General features: G+C 44.0%; 1 protein-coding gene across 1 annotated transcript in view; it reads right to left on the bottom strand.

Moving 5' to 3' along the window:
* Positions 1–5,796: 5,796 nt before the first annotated feature.
* The window catches only part of SORCS1 (sortilin related VPS10 domain containing receptor 1), a 588,550-nt gene continuing 574,558 nt past the window's right edge, over positions 5,797–19,788 (bottom strand). Inside the window, exons 25-27 of the mRNA XM_030204718.1 lie at positions 15,126–15,231; positions 14,876–15,036; positions 5,797–6,237 (exon numbers count right to left, since the gene is read on the bottom strand). Coding sequence (XP_030060578.1) covers positions 6,173–6,237; positions 14,876–15,036; positions 15,126–15,231 — 332 coding nt within the window. The 3' untranslated portion in view covers positions 5,797–6,172. The remainder of the gene's footprint in view (positions 6,238–14,875; positions 15,037–15,125; positions 15,232–19,788) is intronic.

Raw genomic sequence — 19,788 nt, 5'->3', positions numbered from 1 at the left:
GCCTGGGCCCACCCTTGGCTACGCCATTGATTTGCAGAGAAAGGTTAGAATGAACCTTCCTTGTGATTCTGAGAAATATCAATACTTTCTTTCAGATTCAAAACCCGGTTAAAAGGCCCCTGAAATTTAGTCTCCAATTTTCAGCATACCGTTCTCACACAAGCTGCTTTCCATTTTAACCCTTGAGGCAACTTTCAAAACTATGTAGGTGGTTGCAAAGTCCATAACTGCTTTCACCCATGGATTTTGCATCAGTTCTGAAAGGGAATTAACATGTGCACTTTCTTTTTGACAAAGGAAAAATGGGGGGGGGGGGGGGAAAGAGTATCCGCAGAAAGATCTGCCCATGCTTTATCAGCAAAAACACTTCCCACCAATAGTTTTCCCTCTACAGACGAAAAACTCATGTGCACTGATCAGTGGCATACCAAGGGGGGGGGGGGCGGTGGGGGCGGTTCGCCCCGGGTGCACGCCGCTGGGGGGGTGCTGTGGCGCGCGCCTGCTGCATGAGTTCGCTAACTTCTCTCGTTCGCTGCAGCTCCCTCTGCCCCGGAACAGGTTACTTCCTGTTCCGGGGCAGAGGGAGCTGCAGCGAACGAGCAAAGTTAGTAAACTCGCAGCAGGCGCGCGCTGCAGCACCCCCCCCCAGCGGCATGCACCCGGGGGGGCTCTTTCGCGGGGGGGTCCGTGCTGCATCAGGGGGGCGCTGCACCTAGGGGGGGGCGCCGCCCCGGGTGTCCGCCCCCCTAGGAACGCCACTGGCACTGATGCCTCTCCTGACTTAACACTGCCTCTGAGCCTGACTACTTTTCCCGTGTGTTAAAAAAAATACAAAAAAGTCTGTAAGCTGTTCATCTCCTCCTTGCTTACTTTTACCCAAGGAAAGCATGGGTCATTTCCAGTGTATATACCTGGGTGAGCAGTCATTCACTCTTGAAAATGACTTTCCTCATATGAAATATGAAACAATTGAAAGAGAAAGAAAGGTGTATTTGTCCATAATACTGGAAAAAAAAACCCCACCCCAAATATTGCAGCACATTTATTCGAAAGGAAAAGAACCAATGTCAGTTTGGTATCCTACTACTGACGATTCAACATGGTTTAATTTTGATCAGGAACCTGCCCCTTTCCCCATCATACCTGAGTCAGTATCCAAAACCCAGCGCTATTTCCTGTCGGTCTAATTGTCCTGGGGACTTGATACAGTTGTTCCACCAGTCCATTCCTGTCAGCTTTGATGCTTCCCCCTTTTCGATCCTCTACCCATTTTAGTAGAAAAAACACGTGTTTCCATCTCTAGACGAATACCTTACTCTCTTCACTCGCTATATTTTTTTTATCATCCCTTGCTCTTGTCACAGTACTCTGTATAGGTCCTAAGAATGCTTGAATTCCATCACATGTTTAGTTGTAACAACCTCTGCTGGTAGACTGGAGCAAATAAAAGCGAACGCTAATGACCATGTTTTTTTTTTTTTGTTATATTTGTACCCCGCACTTTCCCACTCATGGCGCTTTCCCACTCATGGCAGGCTCAATGGAGGGTTAAGTGACTTGCCCAGAGTCACAAGGAGCTGCCTGTGCCTGAAGTGGGAATTGAACTCAGTTCCCCAGGACCAAAGTCCACCACCCTAACCACTAGGCCACTCCTCCACTGTTGCTACTATTTGAGATTCTACATGTAAAGGTCGGCCCTTGCAGATCACAAATGTGGCCGCGCAGGCTTCTGCTTCTGTGAGTCTGACGTCCTGCACATACGTGCAGGACGTCAGACTCACAGAAACAGAAGCCTGCGCAGCCTTCTAAATGGAATGTTGCTAGTGGAATAGCAACATTCCGTGTAGAATCTCCAATAGTAGCAACATTCCATGTAGAATCTCCAATAGTATCTATTTTATTTTTGTTACATTTGTACCCCGCGCTTTCCCACTCATGGCAGGCTCAATACGGCTTACATGGGGCAATGGAGGGTTAAGTGACTTGCTCAGAGTCAGCCTGTGCCTGAAGTGGGAATTGAACTCAGTTCCTCAGTTCCCCAGGACCAAAGACCACCACCCTAACCACTAAGGTCGACTGTCCTATCACTCTGAAGTGATTTTGAAGTTTCATTTGAGTTCCACGATGCTACCTGAGTCCTTGAAACAGTCTAGCAAGATGAAACCCATGGTTGGGCATGTGTGACATCATAAGGGGCATCCACAGAGAGTTGCAGTGGAGGACACTCTGTTGGAGATAACAGCCACAACGTGGAGACACACAGAGTACCTCAAGATAACTTCTGAATGCATATTGCACTAAAAGTGGGACATAACACCTTTAACACATATGATTTTAAAGTTTGGTGTTGGTTTTGAAATGACCCAATGAAAGAGACAAAATTATGCTCACCTTTTAGGTGTCCCTTTGTGGAAACTATATGAGTGAATGCAGAAATTCTGTGGGTATTTCGTTCACATATGTATTTGTATGCGATTATGACTGGCCACCTATTCAAATAAGTATATATATATTTCGCATTGGCTATGTACACTGGTTTATGGTGTTTATTAAACTATATTATCTGTCTGGTAGGCTATGCCAAACATTAACCATCCTTTCACTAAAGGTACATTTCTTAATGTTTCCTCTGAACCTTCCTGACTCTAACTTCATATTGTGACTTTTTGAATTTCCTGTTCTGTAGAAAAGGTCACTTTCGTGAATGTTAGGGAAACCTGTTAGTTATCTATATATTTCCACCATATCCTCATTTTTATTCAAAGTGCACACTGAGGAAGATCAAGCCGACTGAACACTGGAATGGTAGTTTGTATTCAGGTCTGATGCAATAAACTCTCACGTTGAGGATTACATTCAGTAAATCATGGCCAAAAAATTGGTGCAGAAAAGAATTATTCAGTAAGCGCTATTCTATAAATGGTATGCGTAATTTACAGAATGACGCCGAAGTGTCTAATCCTCACCTAACTTAAGACGCCTGCATTTATGCCTGCTGAAACCATGTATACGTGCTGGCATCCTAATTAGGCATGGCTATAAAAATAACCATGCTATCTTGAAATTACATGCCATAGGAGTTACATACATATCATTATAGAATACGATATGCATGTAACTCCCAATTAAGGACAATTGGCACCAATAATTGGTTACTAGCAGCCAATTATTGGCACATTAATCAATTAAGTTGCATGCACAAATCGACTGAGGGATCCTTTTACTAAGGTGTACTGAAAAATGGGCTGAACTAGTGTAGGCACGTGGTTTGGGCGCATGCAGATCCATTTTTCAGCGCACCTGTAAAAAAAGGCCTTTTAAAAATTTTTGACGAAATTGGACGTGCATCCATTTTGGGTCTGAGACCTTACCGCCACCCATTGACTTAGTGGTAAGGTCTCACACACTAACCATGCGGTAATCATCTACGCGTCTAGAATAACGATTACCGCCAGGTTTCTACCACATAGCGGATATGCATAAGAACTGAAATTACCACCCAGGCCATGCAGTAGCTGGATGGTAGCTCCAAATTGACGTGCACTGGGCATGTGTAGATGCCTACGTGACTTAGTAAAAGGGCCACTATCAGGTGAATTTTTGACACAAATCGGGAGGACGCCCAAATCGGCATAATGGAAAGCTGATTTTGGGCGTCCTGAACTGCTTTCCATTGCGGGAACGATCAAAATTCACAGGGGCGTGTCGGCACCGTACTGAAGGCGGGACTGGGGCGTGATTTAGAGATGGGCGTTCTCAGCCGATAATGGAAAAAAGAAGGGCATCCCTGATGAGCATTTGGACGACTTTACTTGGTCCATTTTTTTTCATGACCAAGCCTCGAAAAGGTGCCCGAACTGACCAGACGACCACTGGAGGGAATCGGGGATCACCTCCCCTTACTCCCCCAGTGGCCACCAGCCCCCTCCCACCCCCACCCCCAAATGTTTTTTAACATTTTTTGCCAGCCTCTATGCCAGCCTCAAATGTCATACCCAGCTCCCTGACAGCAGTATGCAGGTCCCTGGAGCAGTTTTTAGTGGATGCAGTGCACTTCAGGCAGGATGACCCAGGCCCATCCCCCCCCCTACCTGTTACACTTGTGGTGGTAAATATTGAGCCCTCCAACCCCCACCCCCTAAACCCACTGTACCCACATGTAGGTGCCCCTTCACTCCTTAGGGCTATGGTAGTGGTGTACAGTTGTGGGGAGTGGGTTTTGGGGGGGGGGGGTTGAGGGGCTCAGCACCGAAGGTAAGGGAACCATGCACCTGGGAGCAATTTGTGAAGTCCCCTGCAGTACCCCCTAGGGTGCCCCGTTGGTGTCCTGGCATGTGAGGGGGGCCAGTGCACTATGAATGTTGGCTCCTCCCACGATCAAATAGCTTGGTTTTGGTCTTTTTTGAGATGGGCCTCCTCGGTTTCCATTATCGCCGAAAACCGGGGATGACCATCTCAAAAACAACCTAAGGACGACCATCTCTAAGGTCGACCTAAATTTCACGATTTGGGCGTCCCCGACCATATTATCGAAAACGAAAGAGGGATGCCCATCTTGTTTCCATAATACGGGTTGCCCCGCCCCTTTACAGGGCCATCCTGTGAGGATGCCCTCAGGACAACTTGGGCGCTCCGTTCGATTATGCCCCTCCACGTGTGCTGATTTGTGCTCAATAACTGTTGCTAAGATGCTTCATCTTTGTTTCAAGAATTATACTGCAGCAACTTCCTTGAACTATTCAAATTTTTGAATATCATACTCCACAATGTGGTGATTAACTTAATACTTTCACCTCTTGTTAGCAATGTAGAAATGTGCAACAACTGTCATAGAAACACTGACCTCCAAGCAACCCACTGTATTACAAAGGCAGAAAATATAGCATAAAACAATATATATTTTTTGTAAACCTTCAGTGCTGCTTGTTTCCTCTTACTCAATAGTTTGCAGTTCCCTCTGATATCATGCTCCTCCGACCCAGGGATGTAGCCAGATGTTGACAGGAGGGGGGGGGGGGGGGGTCCAGAGCCTAAAGTGGTGGTGGGGCACATTTTGGCCCGCCTCCCCATCACCGCTCCCCTACCACCGCTGCACCCCCGCCAGCTGAAGCGTTTTCATGAAACTGAGCATGAGCGGAGTGTCGCACATGCTCATTTTCACAAAAACGACTGTGCGTGTCGTGACTGAGAAGAGCAGGGTAAGCAATTCAGCGAGACCAGCACAGGACAAATGCTTCAGCTGGCAGAGGTTGGGGACCCCTGCCAGCCAAACCATGGGCCCCAGAGCCAATTTGGGGAGGGGAGCCAGGCCGCCGTGCCTCCCTCCCATAGTTACGTCACTGCTCTTACCTATAGTCGGAAAAGGGTAAGCATTTGTCCGTGGCTATCGGCAGTAAGTTTTGCAGAAAATGCATATCGGCTTTTATTGAGACAATTACTGAACTCTAAATAGATTTCACACAGAATAATTTCCAACACCCAAAAGTACTGTATCATGGAGGAATGTGCCAAAACAGGCTATGAAGCATCCAGAGTTGGTCTGTGCGTGGCAGCTGCACGGAGAGAAAGCCGCAAACTTGGTGTTTGCCAGCTGCAGGATTCTAAAATCTGCTTTTCGCTGAGATCAGTTCTGAAAAAGAGGAATTTGCTTCACCTGCCAGTACTTATTATTGCAGTAATATCCGTTGCTTCGTTAGAAATGTAGACAGCTGTAAAAGAAACCCTGCCAGGAAATGTGAGAAAGCCAGACCCCCCCCCCCCCCAACCCACCCAACAAAACTGATGATCAAATGGAGTTGGCTGTCCAGGTGGTTTAAAATATTTTCTTTTTGTGGTACATATGAAGAGCACTAGAAATTGCCAGAACGGCTTAAGCCATCCAGGCAACTGTCAAGAGTCCAATTGGCATAGCAGTTCAACCTACTGTAAAGCCAAGAATATTTCAAAAGCATGCAACTTCTTGGTTTTGAATCGTCGGGAATCTTCTACAAACACAAACGGATCCAAAAACAGGGGCGGGGGGATATTTTCCATAAATCCAAGCACCTGTACACTGCAGTTCCCATGGTTCTCATAAATGTTCACATGCACAGGCTTAAAGCTAAAAACCCTTTTTTTTGTGTGAGAAGAATCAAAAAGTTTCATTGCAATTCAGTTTATTGTCATCCTCAGTTCAAACATTTACATAGGTAGGAATTTCTTTTGTGCTTTGCTTCTCAGCAGCTATGGAAATACTTCCTGGGCAAAAAAAAGAGAAATAAAATATATACATAAAAAAATCATCATTAATATAATCGACCATATCAACATAACGAATCAAACCTTGTGCCCTACTGCTACTGCTAAGATACTATATTTTGTGTGGAATTAAATATTTACTGAGAAAGAAGGAAGACTTTACATCCTCTGCCACCCACACAGGGCAGCACTAAAATATTCAAGCTATCTAAGAAAAAATAAACCCATTTAGAGCATGCACTGATCTTGGTGACTTCTGAACTGGAAACATGAAAATGAAAAGTAAAGATTGTGCAGTAAAAAGAGAAAGCTCTGACAATGTCGGCTAATTGACTATCATGCACAACCAGAAAAACGTGGTAGAGAGAATGACACAGATGACCCCAGGAAGATGCACTGACTACAGTCTAAATCTCTGCAGATTTTTTTTTCTTTTTGTGCATAACTGATGCATTTCTGTTGCCTTTGTAAGTTCAGGCTAAGGATTCCACAAAACATCAGCTCACGTGGCAATGAACAGCTTCAGTCCTAGATGCACAGACTGATGAAATTGAGGGGCCCTTTTAATAAGGCGCGCTCAAAAATGATCTGCGCTGGTGTCGGTGCGTGTTTTGGACGCGCGCAGGTCCATTTGTTTCAGCTCACCTGCAAAAAAAAAAGCCTTCTTTGTGGCCGGAAATGGGCGTGTGTGGCAAAATTAAAACCAAAGCACGTCCATTTTGAGCATGAGACCTTACCGCCACCCACTGACTTAGTGGTAAAGTGTCGTGCCTTAACTGGGTGGTAATTGTCAGTGTACGTACACTGCCGATTACCGCCGGGTAGTTCCAATTTGATGTGCGTTGCACGCATATAGGTGCATATGCACCTTAGTAAAAGGGCCTCTGAAATATATACTTACCAGTACCTCAACAGTAATTATTTTAGAAACAATATTGGTCCCTTATTCAGTATATATATATTTTTAGACTATGGGTGTTAGCTGGGCTGATACCCACAGTCGGAGCTGAGCCAGAATATTGAATGCTGGGCCATTTCTGGTGATCGGCATTGAATATCCGGGTGTATTTTGGCTGATTTAAATTTAACCAGCCAAGTCAATATTCAGCGCTGGCCGTTTAAGTTTAAACCGGCCAAAGTTATAGCTGCTATTTTGGTGGCCAAATTTGGCTGCCAAACTTAGAGAGTCTTTTACAAAGACGCGTTAGTGTTTTTAGTGTTTACTAAATGCTAAGGTGCTCGTTTTATTCCTATTGATATCTTAGGGTGTAGTGCACGCTAAAAAGGCTAGCGTGTCTTTGTAAAAGGGGCCCTTAGTCGACAATGCATTGAATATTGGCTGATAGCCAGTTATATTGCACGATATAACCGATTATCCACCAAGCTCTAACCGGCAATATTCAGCAGGAGATAGCTGGCTATCTTCCACTGAATATTGCTGGATAGCCGGCTAAGGGGTCCTTTTACTAAGCTGCGATAAAAGGTGGTCGGCGATAGCGTCAGTGCGTGTTTTTCACAAACGCCGAGGCCCCCTTTTACTGCAGCGGGTAAAAGGTTGTCTTTTTTTTCCAAAAGAAATGGCTGTACGGTAAGTGAACCACTTGCCGTGTGGCCATTTCGGAGGGAGCACTTACTGCCACCCATTGAGGTGGCGATAAGGGCTCCCTCGCTATCCTGGCGGTAACTGGGCAGTGTGCGGCACTGCCCGATTACCACCGAGTAAGCATCAGCGCTACAAAAATAGAAAATATTTTTGCAGCACCAGAAATGGCCCGCACTGGGGGTGGGAACTACAGCTGGGCTCCTGCAGTAGCCTACCTGTAGCTCCGGATTGGTGCATGGCAACATAGGTGGTCGGTGTCTCAAATGTTTGGGGAGGCTAGAATCGGATGGGATTGGGGTGGGCCTAAGGCAGTGTGGGATGGGACAAATTTAAATCCTTGGGGTGTTGACACCTGTTTGTACACAGCAGAGAAGGACACCCCACCCCAGACATCCAGGATCTCCACTGTCTCTCTGTCTGACCCATCTCACCATCCAGGATTTTCTGTCTGTGTGTGTATGTATGTTTGTGTTTGTGTGTGTGTGTGTGTGTGTGTGTGTGTGTGTGTCTCTCTCTCTCCTCGCCATGCAACATCTCCTTTCTGTTTCTCCCCCCCCCCCATCCAACATCACCTCTCTATCTATCTCTCTCCCTCCTGCCAAGCAGCACCTGTTCTCTCTCCCTCCTCCCCTAGCCATCCCAGTTCTCTTCTTTGTCTCTTTCTCCCCCTTTACAATGATGCCTCTCTATCTCTACCCTCCCCACCATCTAGCAATGTCCCCCTTCTCTCTCCTCCATCTACTATCACCCCTCTGCCTCTCTTCCCCCAACATTCAGTATTGCCCATCTCTCTCCTCCTCCCACTACCCAGCATTGCCCGTCTGTCTCTTCCCCCCCCCCCCCGCGCCATTGCCCTCTTTCTTTCCTTCCATTTCTCACCTCCAACATAGAGCCCTATCTCTCTTTTTCCTCCCCATCCACTTGCTCATGGGTACCTCCGCCCGGCCACAGCAAGAAGAACAAAGCATCTTAAAAAAAAAGAAAAACAAAATCGAGCTTCCCGATTTCGTGGCTCAATAAACAGAAACCAAGCACAGGGTCATAGAGATCTGTGCACAACTGACAGCTTTCTGGTCCACCCCTATGATGTAACTTCCTGTTCAGGTGGACCGGCAGAGCTGCCAGTGGCGCGCAGAGCTCTATGACTACATGCTTGGCTTCTGTTTATTGAGCCATTGAATCGGGAAGGTGGAATGTCGGGCAGGCAGGCGGTGCAGAGGTGAAGCTCGATTTTGTTTTTCTTGCTGTCCCGCAGGTTGAGAAGCAGCGTCCCAGCAGCTGGGAGGAAAGGAAGGTCATGGTTGGGCTGGGAAGGCTTAACCTCCCCAAGCCTCTTATACGGGGCAACTATGCACAGCAAGCCTGTTGCCACATACCGACCCTTTAGTAAAAGGGCCCCTAAGTGCTGTTTAACCAGCCAGGAGCTGTTCCTGTCCTGTTAAACGGTTTTAAATATCGGACGGATGAAATTTTAGAAGAGTTCTTGCATGTGAGCAAGATATAAGAAATATTAAGGTCGACACTACAAAATGATTATTTTTTTTCCCTCACTGCTTGTAATCCTAATCATTTTTTCCTCACTAGCACCTTACACCTAGACCTTATGTACTTACTAGTGGAACCATGCCCGTTTCCTCAACAATGAATCGGGCCCTAGGAATGCTGTCATGTAAGCTTTTTTATTTCTGTCTCCCCTGCCCTCCCCCCCCCACCCATGTCCAGCAATTCTTCCCTCCCCTCTCCTCCATGTCCAGTGATTCTCCTCTTCCCTGCCCTCCCGTCCATGTCCCGCGATTCTCTCCTCTGCTGTCCTGCCATCCCATCCATGTCCATCAATTCTCCTCTGCCCTGCCCTTCCCTTCCCTTCCCTTCCCTTCCTCCCTCCCTCCCCTCGATGTCCCGCGATTCTCTCCTCCCCTCGATTTGTACCTGAACTTTCTCTGGCTGGCTGGCGCTGGCTTCCGTTCCGTTCGTAACATCCCTCCTGATGTCAGCTCACCTCCAGCGTTCCCTTCCCTCTCACTGTTCCGCCCTCTGATGTCATTACATCTTGACGCGAGGGCGGGACAGTGAGGGGGAATGGAACGCTGGAGGCTGGCTGACGTCAGGAGATGTTACGAACCCAGGCAGCCAGGAGATGTTACGAACCCAGGCAGCCAGACATGGAACTTTTTCAGGTGCAAATTATTATATAGGATAAGTGTGCCTTCAATCTTCTTTTATATCTGATGTACAAAAAAGGTATTATGATTGGGAAAAGGACTTTTGGTAGCTATAGAACATTCCTATTACGGACTGGGAATTCTTCAAGTCTCCATTAAATTTAAAGACTATGTTAACAAGTTGTACATTAAGAAACTGAGGGGAGTAGTTATTAAGGTGCATTAAAGCAATAACATGTGTTGTAAGCTCTTTAATATGCCTTAAACACAATAATGTATGTTATATTACAGTTTGATACATGTTGGAAGCTTCTGGGGGAGGCAAAGAAGAAACTGGTGTGGCAGTCGTAATCTTCCCATTTGGAAAGGGGAATGAATCTGGAAAGGCCAAAGTGGACACTACTGTAGTGATGACAGATGCCAGCCTCAAGAGCTCGGAGGGCTTTGTATGGGACATATAGCTCAGGGCCTTTGGTTGAAGGCCATTCACTTGGTCCCATTCATCTGGCATTTTAATTGGCACTTAGGGAAATGTTGTCTTGAGTTCTGTCTGACAATGTGTCAGCAGTGACCTATGTGAATTGTCAGGACAGGAAGAAGAGCCTACAGCTGACTGCGGAGGCAGCAATAATAATGTGATGGACAGAGTACCACCTACTTGACCTCTCAGCATCATATGTGGCCAGAGTAGACAACTGTGGGAAACCTAAATAATGAGATGCAAAGCATGCAAAACACCTCATTATTATGCAAATTGAATAAAGCACCAAACCCCCTTTTTATTCCGGAAAAATAATGCCATCTCAAAGCTGACATTATTTTTCCTGCCTAGGAGCATCAAACCATTTATACAATGAGACTACCACTAGGGAGTACTAGTGTCATTTTGAACCCAATGCCAGCAGAGACAGGGGTAACTAGGGTTTGCTTCCGTCTGGAACCTCCTAGAGTAGGGGTGGTCCTTGAGGACCACAACCTAGTCTCGTTGTCAGGATTTCCCCAATGAATATGCATGAGATCTATTTGCATACAATGGAGGCAGTGCATGCAAATATTCATTGGAGAAATCCAGAAAAACCTGACTGGGTTGTGTCCGTCGAAGACTAAGGTTGCCCACCGCAGCCCTAGACCACTGTGGATTAAAAACATTAGGCCCTGGGGGTGCCTACAGGAAGGTGGGGGGGGGGGGGTTGGGGGCTCTAGAGGGAAGGGGTCTCTATGGGAGGGGGGTTCAGAAGGGATATTTGATGGATTTATTTGGGAATCCCTTCATAGTGGGTCTTAAAGGGATACTCAAAGCTTCAGCTGTGGCACCTTTATGAGGATTCCGTGGGAGTATCAGCAATACTCCCAGAGAGGATGAATAACACAGTTTGCAGTTGTATTATTCATATTCCATGGGACTCACTAACCTGTGATACTGAGATAATACAGGTTAGTGATTCCCATGTAAACTAAGATGCTGTAAAAGGCCAACTTTTATCACCTCTTAGAAATTACTCTCCTAATGGATAGTTTATCATTGCTGTGAAATCAACAGTAGGGCCATTTCCAGCAACAATCTATCAAGCTTGCCTGATTCCTTGTCAACCTTTTTTGAACAGCCCCTGTTCTACAGGATTGCATTAGCCTTGTGCAAAGTTTCAGTGTTTTTCCTTAATTGTATAAATGGTACAAACTATGGCAATAGATGTTAAGGGATGACAGTATATATCTTCGTAAGTAGAAAGGAGATTAAGGAAACTAGATTAGAAAGGCTTGTTTTAGTAAGGGCAGAAATTCTAGCCTTGACAAGTCTTATTTCCCCATATACTGGGATATATCACAACATATGCCATGGTACATCTCATGTGGTAACTTTGTATTATCCCACAATAATGTCAACACAAGTTAACGTGCATTATTTAATGAACGGGCATCATTAGAAATACTAGTGACTGTGGAAAATAACACATATTAACTAGTGCAATAATTTAATAATAATAATAATAATGCAATAATTTGTACTGCAGGTTTAATAGGGCTAGTAAATAGACCTCTGAATCTATCTAGCATTTCATATGATATTTTTCAAAACTTTAGAGCTGGATACGCATTATCAAATATAAAAATGATTATTTCCCTTTAAGAGGGAACTGGTTAGTGTGGGGATATCATCTTAGATTTTTTCTGTGTTCCCCTCTCCCCACCCACCCACCCAAATGATTTCTTAAAACAAATACGTTCATCGTTACATTACATTACATTACATGACATTTGTATCCCACACATTTGTATCCCACACATACCATTAAAGGTCAGTGTGGCTGAAAAGTATAGATCATTAAAAAAAACAAACAACCGATCAAAGCTAATTAATTCAAATTCAAATAATTTCCAAATTTAAAAAAAAGTTTAAAGTTTTCAATAATTTTCAAAATGCTGCATAGTTAAATTGCATTTGATTTTCTATAGGTTGGTCATTCCAATTACTGGCCACAAATTATGCAAATGAACCAGCAGAAAATCTCTTATAAACCACCTTTTTTTTGGATCTGGGTACTGAAGAATTAAAAATCGTCTGGATCCAGGACTAACATTTTTAGCCCATAATCAAATTAGACGATATATAAGCCGATGTTTCACCATTCACATTTAGAAGAACCAAACAACAACTAAGTGCCTGTACTGGTAACCAGTGCAATTGAAGCAACAATGGTGTGGCTCTATCATACTTGGATACCTTAAATATTAATTGGGCGGTCATATTTAACAGAGTTTGAAGTTTCTTTGCAATCATATCTGTACAGCTCATATAAATAATGTTGAATAATTAATGTAACGCAATAGAATGAGTGCAATTATATATATTTTCACGTGTTGAAAGGTTCACTTAAATATGGAGGAAAAAGGTCTCAAAATGCCAATTTGCCCACGTACATGAATAAATCATAAGGCATATCTCAGGCTAAACTCATCATCGACCTAAAAAGCCTCCTTCAGGTCGATGATGAGTTTAGCCTGAGATATGCCTTATGATTTATTCATGAATATGGGCAAATTGGCATTTTGAGACCTTTTCCTCCATATTTAAGTGAACCTCTCAACACATGTGAAAATATATATAATTGCAGTCATTCTATTGCGTTATATACGAGTAATATCTGCAATTCGGGTTGTCTAGTTTGAAGTAATCTTTGGGAATAATTAATGTAAGCCAACAACATTGATTGCGCTATCAGTCTGAACACCTCTGGCTTCCAAAACCCAAAATTCTTTGAAGGAAAAAAAAAATAACTTCATTGATCTACTGCCCCATGCCTATAGCTCTGGGCTGCGCAGTCACCTGCTGTAAATCAGTGCCTCAACTAAGGCAAGACTCAGTGGCGATCCACTGTGTTTCACATAAATCAAGAATTGTGATATTCTTCGATTCACAGTCAATAAATTATATGTCAGCAGAATATAAGAAGGCAGGTGTAATAATAACTGATGACATCTGAAAAGCTGAACAGAAATCAAAAGTTAGGGGATTTTTAAATTTGAAAAATAAACTTTTTTTTTGTTTATGAGTGTATATTTTTTGTATTTTGGGTGCAGAAGTATTAACCCCCAGATTCTAAATAAAGCACGGTGAGTAGCATGCATTAAATTGTACAAATGGCCAATTTACGTGTTACTTGATTCAGTAACAAGCCAATCAGTGATGATAATTGACCAATACCAATCAATAATCATCAGTAATTGGCAATGATTGGAATTTAAGGGGCCCTTTAACAAAGATGCACCAAAAACTGGTCTGTGGCATCAGGAAAAAATAGATTATTTTAATGGGCCGGAAAATGAACGTGCAGCAAAATGAAAACCAACGCATATCCATTTTTGGCCTGAGACCTTACCGCCAACCAGCGCGTGCCAACTGCTTTTAGGTGCCCCGTGGTAGAAAATAGAAAAGATTTTCTACCGCGTGTTTTCGGCATGCACCTAATTCAGAATTACCTCCCGGTGCACACAGTAGCCGGGCGGTAATGCCGATTTGGGCCGAGCTGGACGCGCGTAGGCCCTTTCATGTCTTTGTATAAAGAGCCCTTGAGCATGCTTCTTTTTAGGCGTATTCTAAAAAGAAACATGTGTCAATGCTAATGCATGTAGCTGAAAAGTGGGTGTGGCCATGGGATGAGTGTGGGTAGGTCGGGGCGTTACTTGGAATTTCTGCGCATTGTTATAGAATTCGGAGGAATACACCTACATTTAGGCGCAAGTATTTATGCCAGGTTTTCGGTGGCATCAATGGCCAGGCCTAAATGTAGACGCTATCCTTGCGCCTATGTGCTATACTATACACTGCGCCTAACTTTAGGCATGTTATGTAAAATAGTGCTAGGCGCGTTAATTGGATGCGTCTAGATTTTAGATGCCATTTACAGAATCTGGCCCTTAATGTATATAATTGTATCTTTTGGTTAACTGAAAATATCAGCACACCCCCCACATGCTGAAGATACTTAGGGGTCACCTTCCACATGCTGAAGATACTTAGGGGTCCTTTTACTAAAGCTTAGCGTGCGCTAAATGCTAAGAAATCAATTTTATACCTATGGGCTCTTTTGCATTTAGCATGTGCTAATCCTGTTAGCGCACGCTATGCTTTCCTAGAAGGGCCTCTTAATTCCACAGCTTAATTGTTACAGATATCAAGAACGCTTTCTGCCCAACCTATCCTGTGCATATGTTGTGGTATAATCCTCTATTGCAAATGGGAGAAATAAGTCCTATCTCCACTACAATGAGTTACTTTTAGAACAGTTAATACAGTGGTGGGGTGTGGTTTGGGGGACAAGTTTAGCCAATTAGGAAGTCAGAATCAGCCACTTGTCAGATGGAAATTATTTACCTATGGCCCGTGTATCCAACTTCTCATCTAAGAGCTGTTCAGGGCTCATCAGCTGACTTTGAGGGACATTGGGCAAGCTTTCACTTTGACTGACTGGACTGATCATCTCTTGCTCTTTCTCATTCTGCATCTGTGCATATACATTAATCCCCGGAATCTTCCTAAAATATTAACAGAAACCATCATTGTTGCGTACAGGCCACAATACGCATCTTTTTAGATCCGGAATCGTAAAACAGGACTGGCATACCTTTTGAACTTATAAATCACGAAGACAGCTAACCCAACAAACACCACGGACAACAGCATCAGCATGGCAGAACCACTGTGGCTGGGTGCTAGATCCACTAGGGGAGCTACAGAGAGAAATTACCATAGAGTTCAGCATAAGGGTCAACACAGTGGAGGCAGGAAACAATAGTAAAAACATTGTCAAGCAATATAAAAGCAATGCCAATACCCAAATCTGTAGTCATGGAGAGGGACATTTCCAAAAGGACGTCCAAGTCAGAATGGCGACGTCCGCATCAGAACATCCCAAATGGACATCCATCCCACATGCAATTTTGAACAAGAAATACATAGAGATTTCCTGTTTGAAAATTTGTGAGACATCCAGCATGAGCAGCCATTTTACAAACTGTAATGTCCAAATTATGAACAACAAGGGAGTTGGACTTCTGTATGGCAGCATTCTTAGAAAACGGTCACACAGACATCTACAGAGGGGCAGCCTAGTGGTTAATGCAGTGGACTGTAAACCAAAGGACCCAGGGTCAAATTCCATTTTCTTTTGTGTTTTTATTATTATTATTAATTTGTAATTGTGAACCCTCCAAGAACAGAAAAAAAAATACCTACTGCACCTGAATGTACATCACTTCAAAAGCCTTCAGGCTTGCAGGTGGATTACATATTTAAGTACAAGTGCAGGGGCATTTTTGGTATGACATTGTTGCAGTGGGAACAATTTGACAAATCTTCAAGATCTCTTTGCAGGGAGTTAGTCATTTTCACCTTTTGATGTAACTCCTATAGCAGGAAGTCATGAGAATCCAAACTAATTCTGACAGTTCCCCGACATTGCTGATGTGAACTGTGTCGCAAGGCTCACAACTTCCAATTGTAACCTCTGTGGTGGTGGTGGTGGTGAAGTTATCTTGCTGCTTGACTTGAGGAGTACATAGTTATGTAAGTATGTTATCATTGGTTTTGCCATCTACTTTTGCACGTTGACATTTCTTCAGGAGTTGATGGTCCACATTTAGAGCATTTAATATTGAAATGAACCAAAAGCATTGCATTGACTTTGGAATTCTTGTTAGGAGACAGATTTGCTGGTCAGATCAAGGCTGGAAGGAAACTAAAATACGTCTGAATCCAGAGATTACCATCAGGAGAAAAGCTCTCAGGAGTGGGGGAGCAGCCTAACAGTTAGTGCAGTGTACTGAGAACCTTAGGAACTGCGTTTGATTCCCACTGTAATTTCTTGTGACTTTGGGCAAGTCACTTAACCCTCCATTGTACCTGGCTGAAAAACTTAGATTGTGAGCCCACTAGGGACAGAGAAAGTACCTGCCTATAATGATGCAAAGTGCTTTGATTGTTCCACAGAAACCTGGTATATCAAATCCCATTGCCCTTTACCCTTCCATTTTGGTAGGCTCATGTGATCTCTTCAGCACCCTTGCATAGCTTTTAACCCCTGTTGAATGTAATTTTCAGACAGGCCAGGCCAAGTTATCTGGGGAAATCAGTATATAATCATATAAATAGCTTTGAAATTTGCCCTCATGACTGATTATAACCAATGACCTTCTACCACTAGAGGTATCCACTGTGGAATAACTCTCTGTCCAGTTTAGCATTAACCTATTATGAGCTAGCCCCTGCTGAAACTACCTTTCATCTTTCCATCAGTTATGTTCAAGCTTCTCCTATTGACCTTCAAGTGCACTCAGTCTGCAGCCCCCCATTACCTCTCTACCCTCCTCTCCCTGTATGTTCCCACCCGTAACCTCCGCTCTCAGAACAAATCACTCCTATCTGTACCCTTCTCCACCACCGCTAACTCCAGACTCCGCCCCTTCTACCTCGCATCACCTTATGCCTGGAACAGACTTCCCGAGCCCATACGCCATGCGCCCTCCCTGACCATTTTCAAGTCCTTACTCAAAGCCCATCTCTTCTCTCTTGCTTTTGGCGCATAACCACCTTCCCCATTCATGATACCTACACTGACTACATAGCTTGTTACCTTTAGATTGTAAGCTCTCTTGAGCAGGGACTGTCCTTCCCCATCTTTAAACTTGTAAAGCGCTGCGTAACCCTGGCAGCGCTATAGAAATGCTAAGTAGTAGTAGTAGTAGTAGTATGAGCTGGGATAAGAAAAGGATTCTAACGTCTGTCCAGGATTTCCTACTGTAGCAGATAAGCTGCTCCAGTCCTAGTTTTGTCCTAGGGCATACAGGGAGATCTATCCTAATACTTTTAGGGAAATATGGATGGTATCATACTTTCACATAATAGGTTGAAATCAGAACTTGACCAAGCCATTTTGGATAGCTCTGATCAGGTGGTAGCATTAATAGAAAAAAATGAAAACAAGCTGAAATCTTAGAAAAAAAATGTTTTTATAGGTTTACCAATGTAATATAATAAATGCTTGACGATTCAGATCGGCATGGTCTCTCCATCTTCCCAAGATGGTTATATATTTATTTATTTTTGAGACTTTCTATACCGCCATTTCTAGCAAGTAGTCCACAGCGGTTAACAATCAAAGGTAATAATATTAAACATGTAGAAAACATAACTACTATTGTTTGATAGGAAAGAAATGATAACCATGCATTCAAAAGAAACAACAAAGATGAGACAATAATAGATTCGAGACAACAGGGTCTTGGTCTTTGGTCACAGTGAAAGGGCTGAGAGCAATGTCAATTAAGTAGAAGGGAAAGCTTGTTGGAAAAGACAGGACTTAAGGAATGACAACGTTTTTCAGGGATGTTTCAGCTCTGATGGGAGGGGATAAGGAGTTCCAAAGGGCTGGTGCTGCAAAGAAAGATGCCCAATGTCTAGTTGATTCTAGGAAGACTTTGTTTCGGGTTTGGGGAAATTAGATGATGATCGTTAAGAGAACAGAGTGTTCAAGGGGTGCAATATAGGATAGTGAGAGGTGAGAGATAAACGGGTAGGCCAATATGGAATGCTTTGAAAGCAAGAAGAAGAACTTTAAAGATAATATGTTGTTCTACAGGAAGCCAATGATGAGTTTTAAGGAGTCGAGAGATATGGTTGGTACAACAGGCATTACACAGGAGTCTCAAGGCAGTATTTTCTAAGGTTTGGATCTTTTTTAATTGGAAATGACCGCAGCCCAGTTAGACCATTACGATAGTCTAACTTAGAGGTAAATAAGGAAAGAATCAAAACATGCAAGGAATTTTGATCTAAATAATTGCCACTCTGTGTGCAGGTTAACCTCTATGCCTTTATTTCAATCACCCATATCAGTATAACAAACTATTTAAAACTATTATATTTTTATTAGTAATAGAAAATGCCCTATTGGATTCTATAAATGACAGGCTGCAGCTTTGATACACTCCAAATTAAAAGGTATCTCTTTGCTAAACGAGGAGCACACAGTATGACGCTGCTAGGATTAATATATACTAGACTTTGAGCCCGTAAAAACGGGCTATTATAGGAAGGGGGGGTTGAAAGGCCCGCCCCCACCACCGAGTTCGCCGCTGCCCCTCCTCCTCCGAGTTCGCGCCACCACCACCGAGCCGTCACCACCCACCTTCCACCCGGCCGGGCCCTCGCTCCGCTATTGAAACAGCGAGGGTCTGGGAACGCAGCACTGAGCTCTGCTGAGCTGCCGACGTCGGCCTTCGTTCTTCTTCTCTGCCTGTCCCGCCCTCGTGTGACGTAACGTCGTCGAGGGCGGGACAGAGGCAGAGAAGAAGAAGGAAGGGCGATGTCGGCAGCTCGGCAGAGCTCAGTGCTGCGTTCCCGGACCCTCGCTGTTTCAATAGTGGAGCGAGGGCCCGACCGGGTAGAAGGTGGGTGGCGGCGGCGACTCGGGTGGGGGGAGCGTTAGACGGCGGTGTCCCTCCCTCAGCAATGCGCAGTACAGACCCTCTGTGTTCCGCCCCCCGTCATCACGTATTGACGTGGGGGCGGGGCAGAGAAGGTCTCTACTGCGCATTTGCGAGTGAGTACGGTCACTCGCCATTTATATGTTTGATGGTAGAGAGGACAGCAAAGTATGCTTAAAATTACTGTGCTGAAAAAGTATGATAAACATTTATGTCACTGCTTAGGACAGTCACAACTGCAGATTTTATTCAGGGTGGCCAGGGGGAGGGGCTTTGCTGAGAAATAGAAAAGGCGGTTGGTATTCTGTGATCCTCAAAACATCCAGAATTAATGTGTGTCATCTTCATGCTTAAGTCCATATTTAAAAAGGAGCTGCTCTTATGTCAGTCACATCTGTGATTTATATGTAAACCACAGAATAGTCTGATCCAGTATGGTTGTTTTTATAAGACCTGCTTCCTGCGCCCTTTGAACTCTGACACCCGCAAAACGGCAATAGAATCAGAATAGTTTATTCTGTGTTATTGGAAGGCGCCATTCATTGCCCCATGTAGCCTAACAAATGAATTTGGAAACCAGTGCCTAACCTCTCGAAGGAACTGATTTAGGGGCTCATTTACAAAACAGAAAAATGTTGAAAAGAGGCACAAAGAAGCAAATTGATTTCTTTTTTTTTTTTTGCCAAAAGGTTTGAATTGCCATTTTTGAAACACATTTTTAAGATGTTTTTCTATGCAGTTTGTATGCACTGCATTTAAATAACAAGGAAGCATGTCAGGGGAGGGAGGGGGGGGGGGTGTTCC

This window comes from Microcaecilia unicolor, chromosome 5, assembly GCF_901765095.1.
Source record: "Microcaecilia unicolor chromosome 5, aMicUni1.1, whole genome shotgun sequence".
NCBI lineage: Eukaryota > Metazoa > Chordata > Amphibia > Gymnophiona > Siphonopidae > Microcaecilia > Microcaecilia unicolor.
The sequence above is the reverse complement of the archived record's forward strand: the minus strand, read 5'-3'. Positions and strand labels throughout refer to the sequence as shown.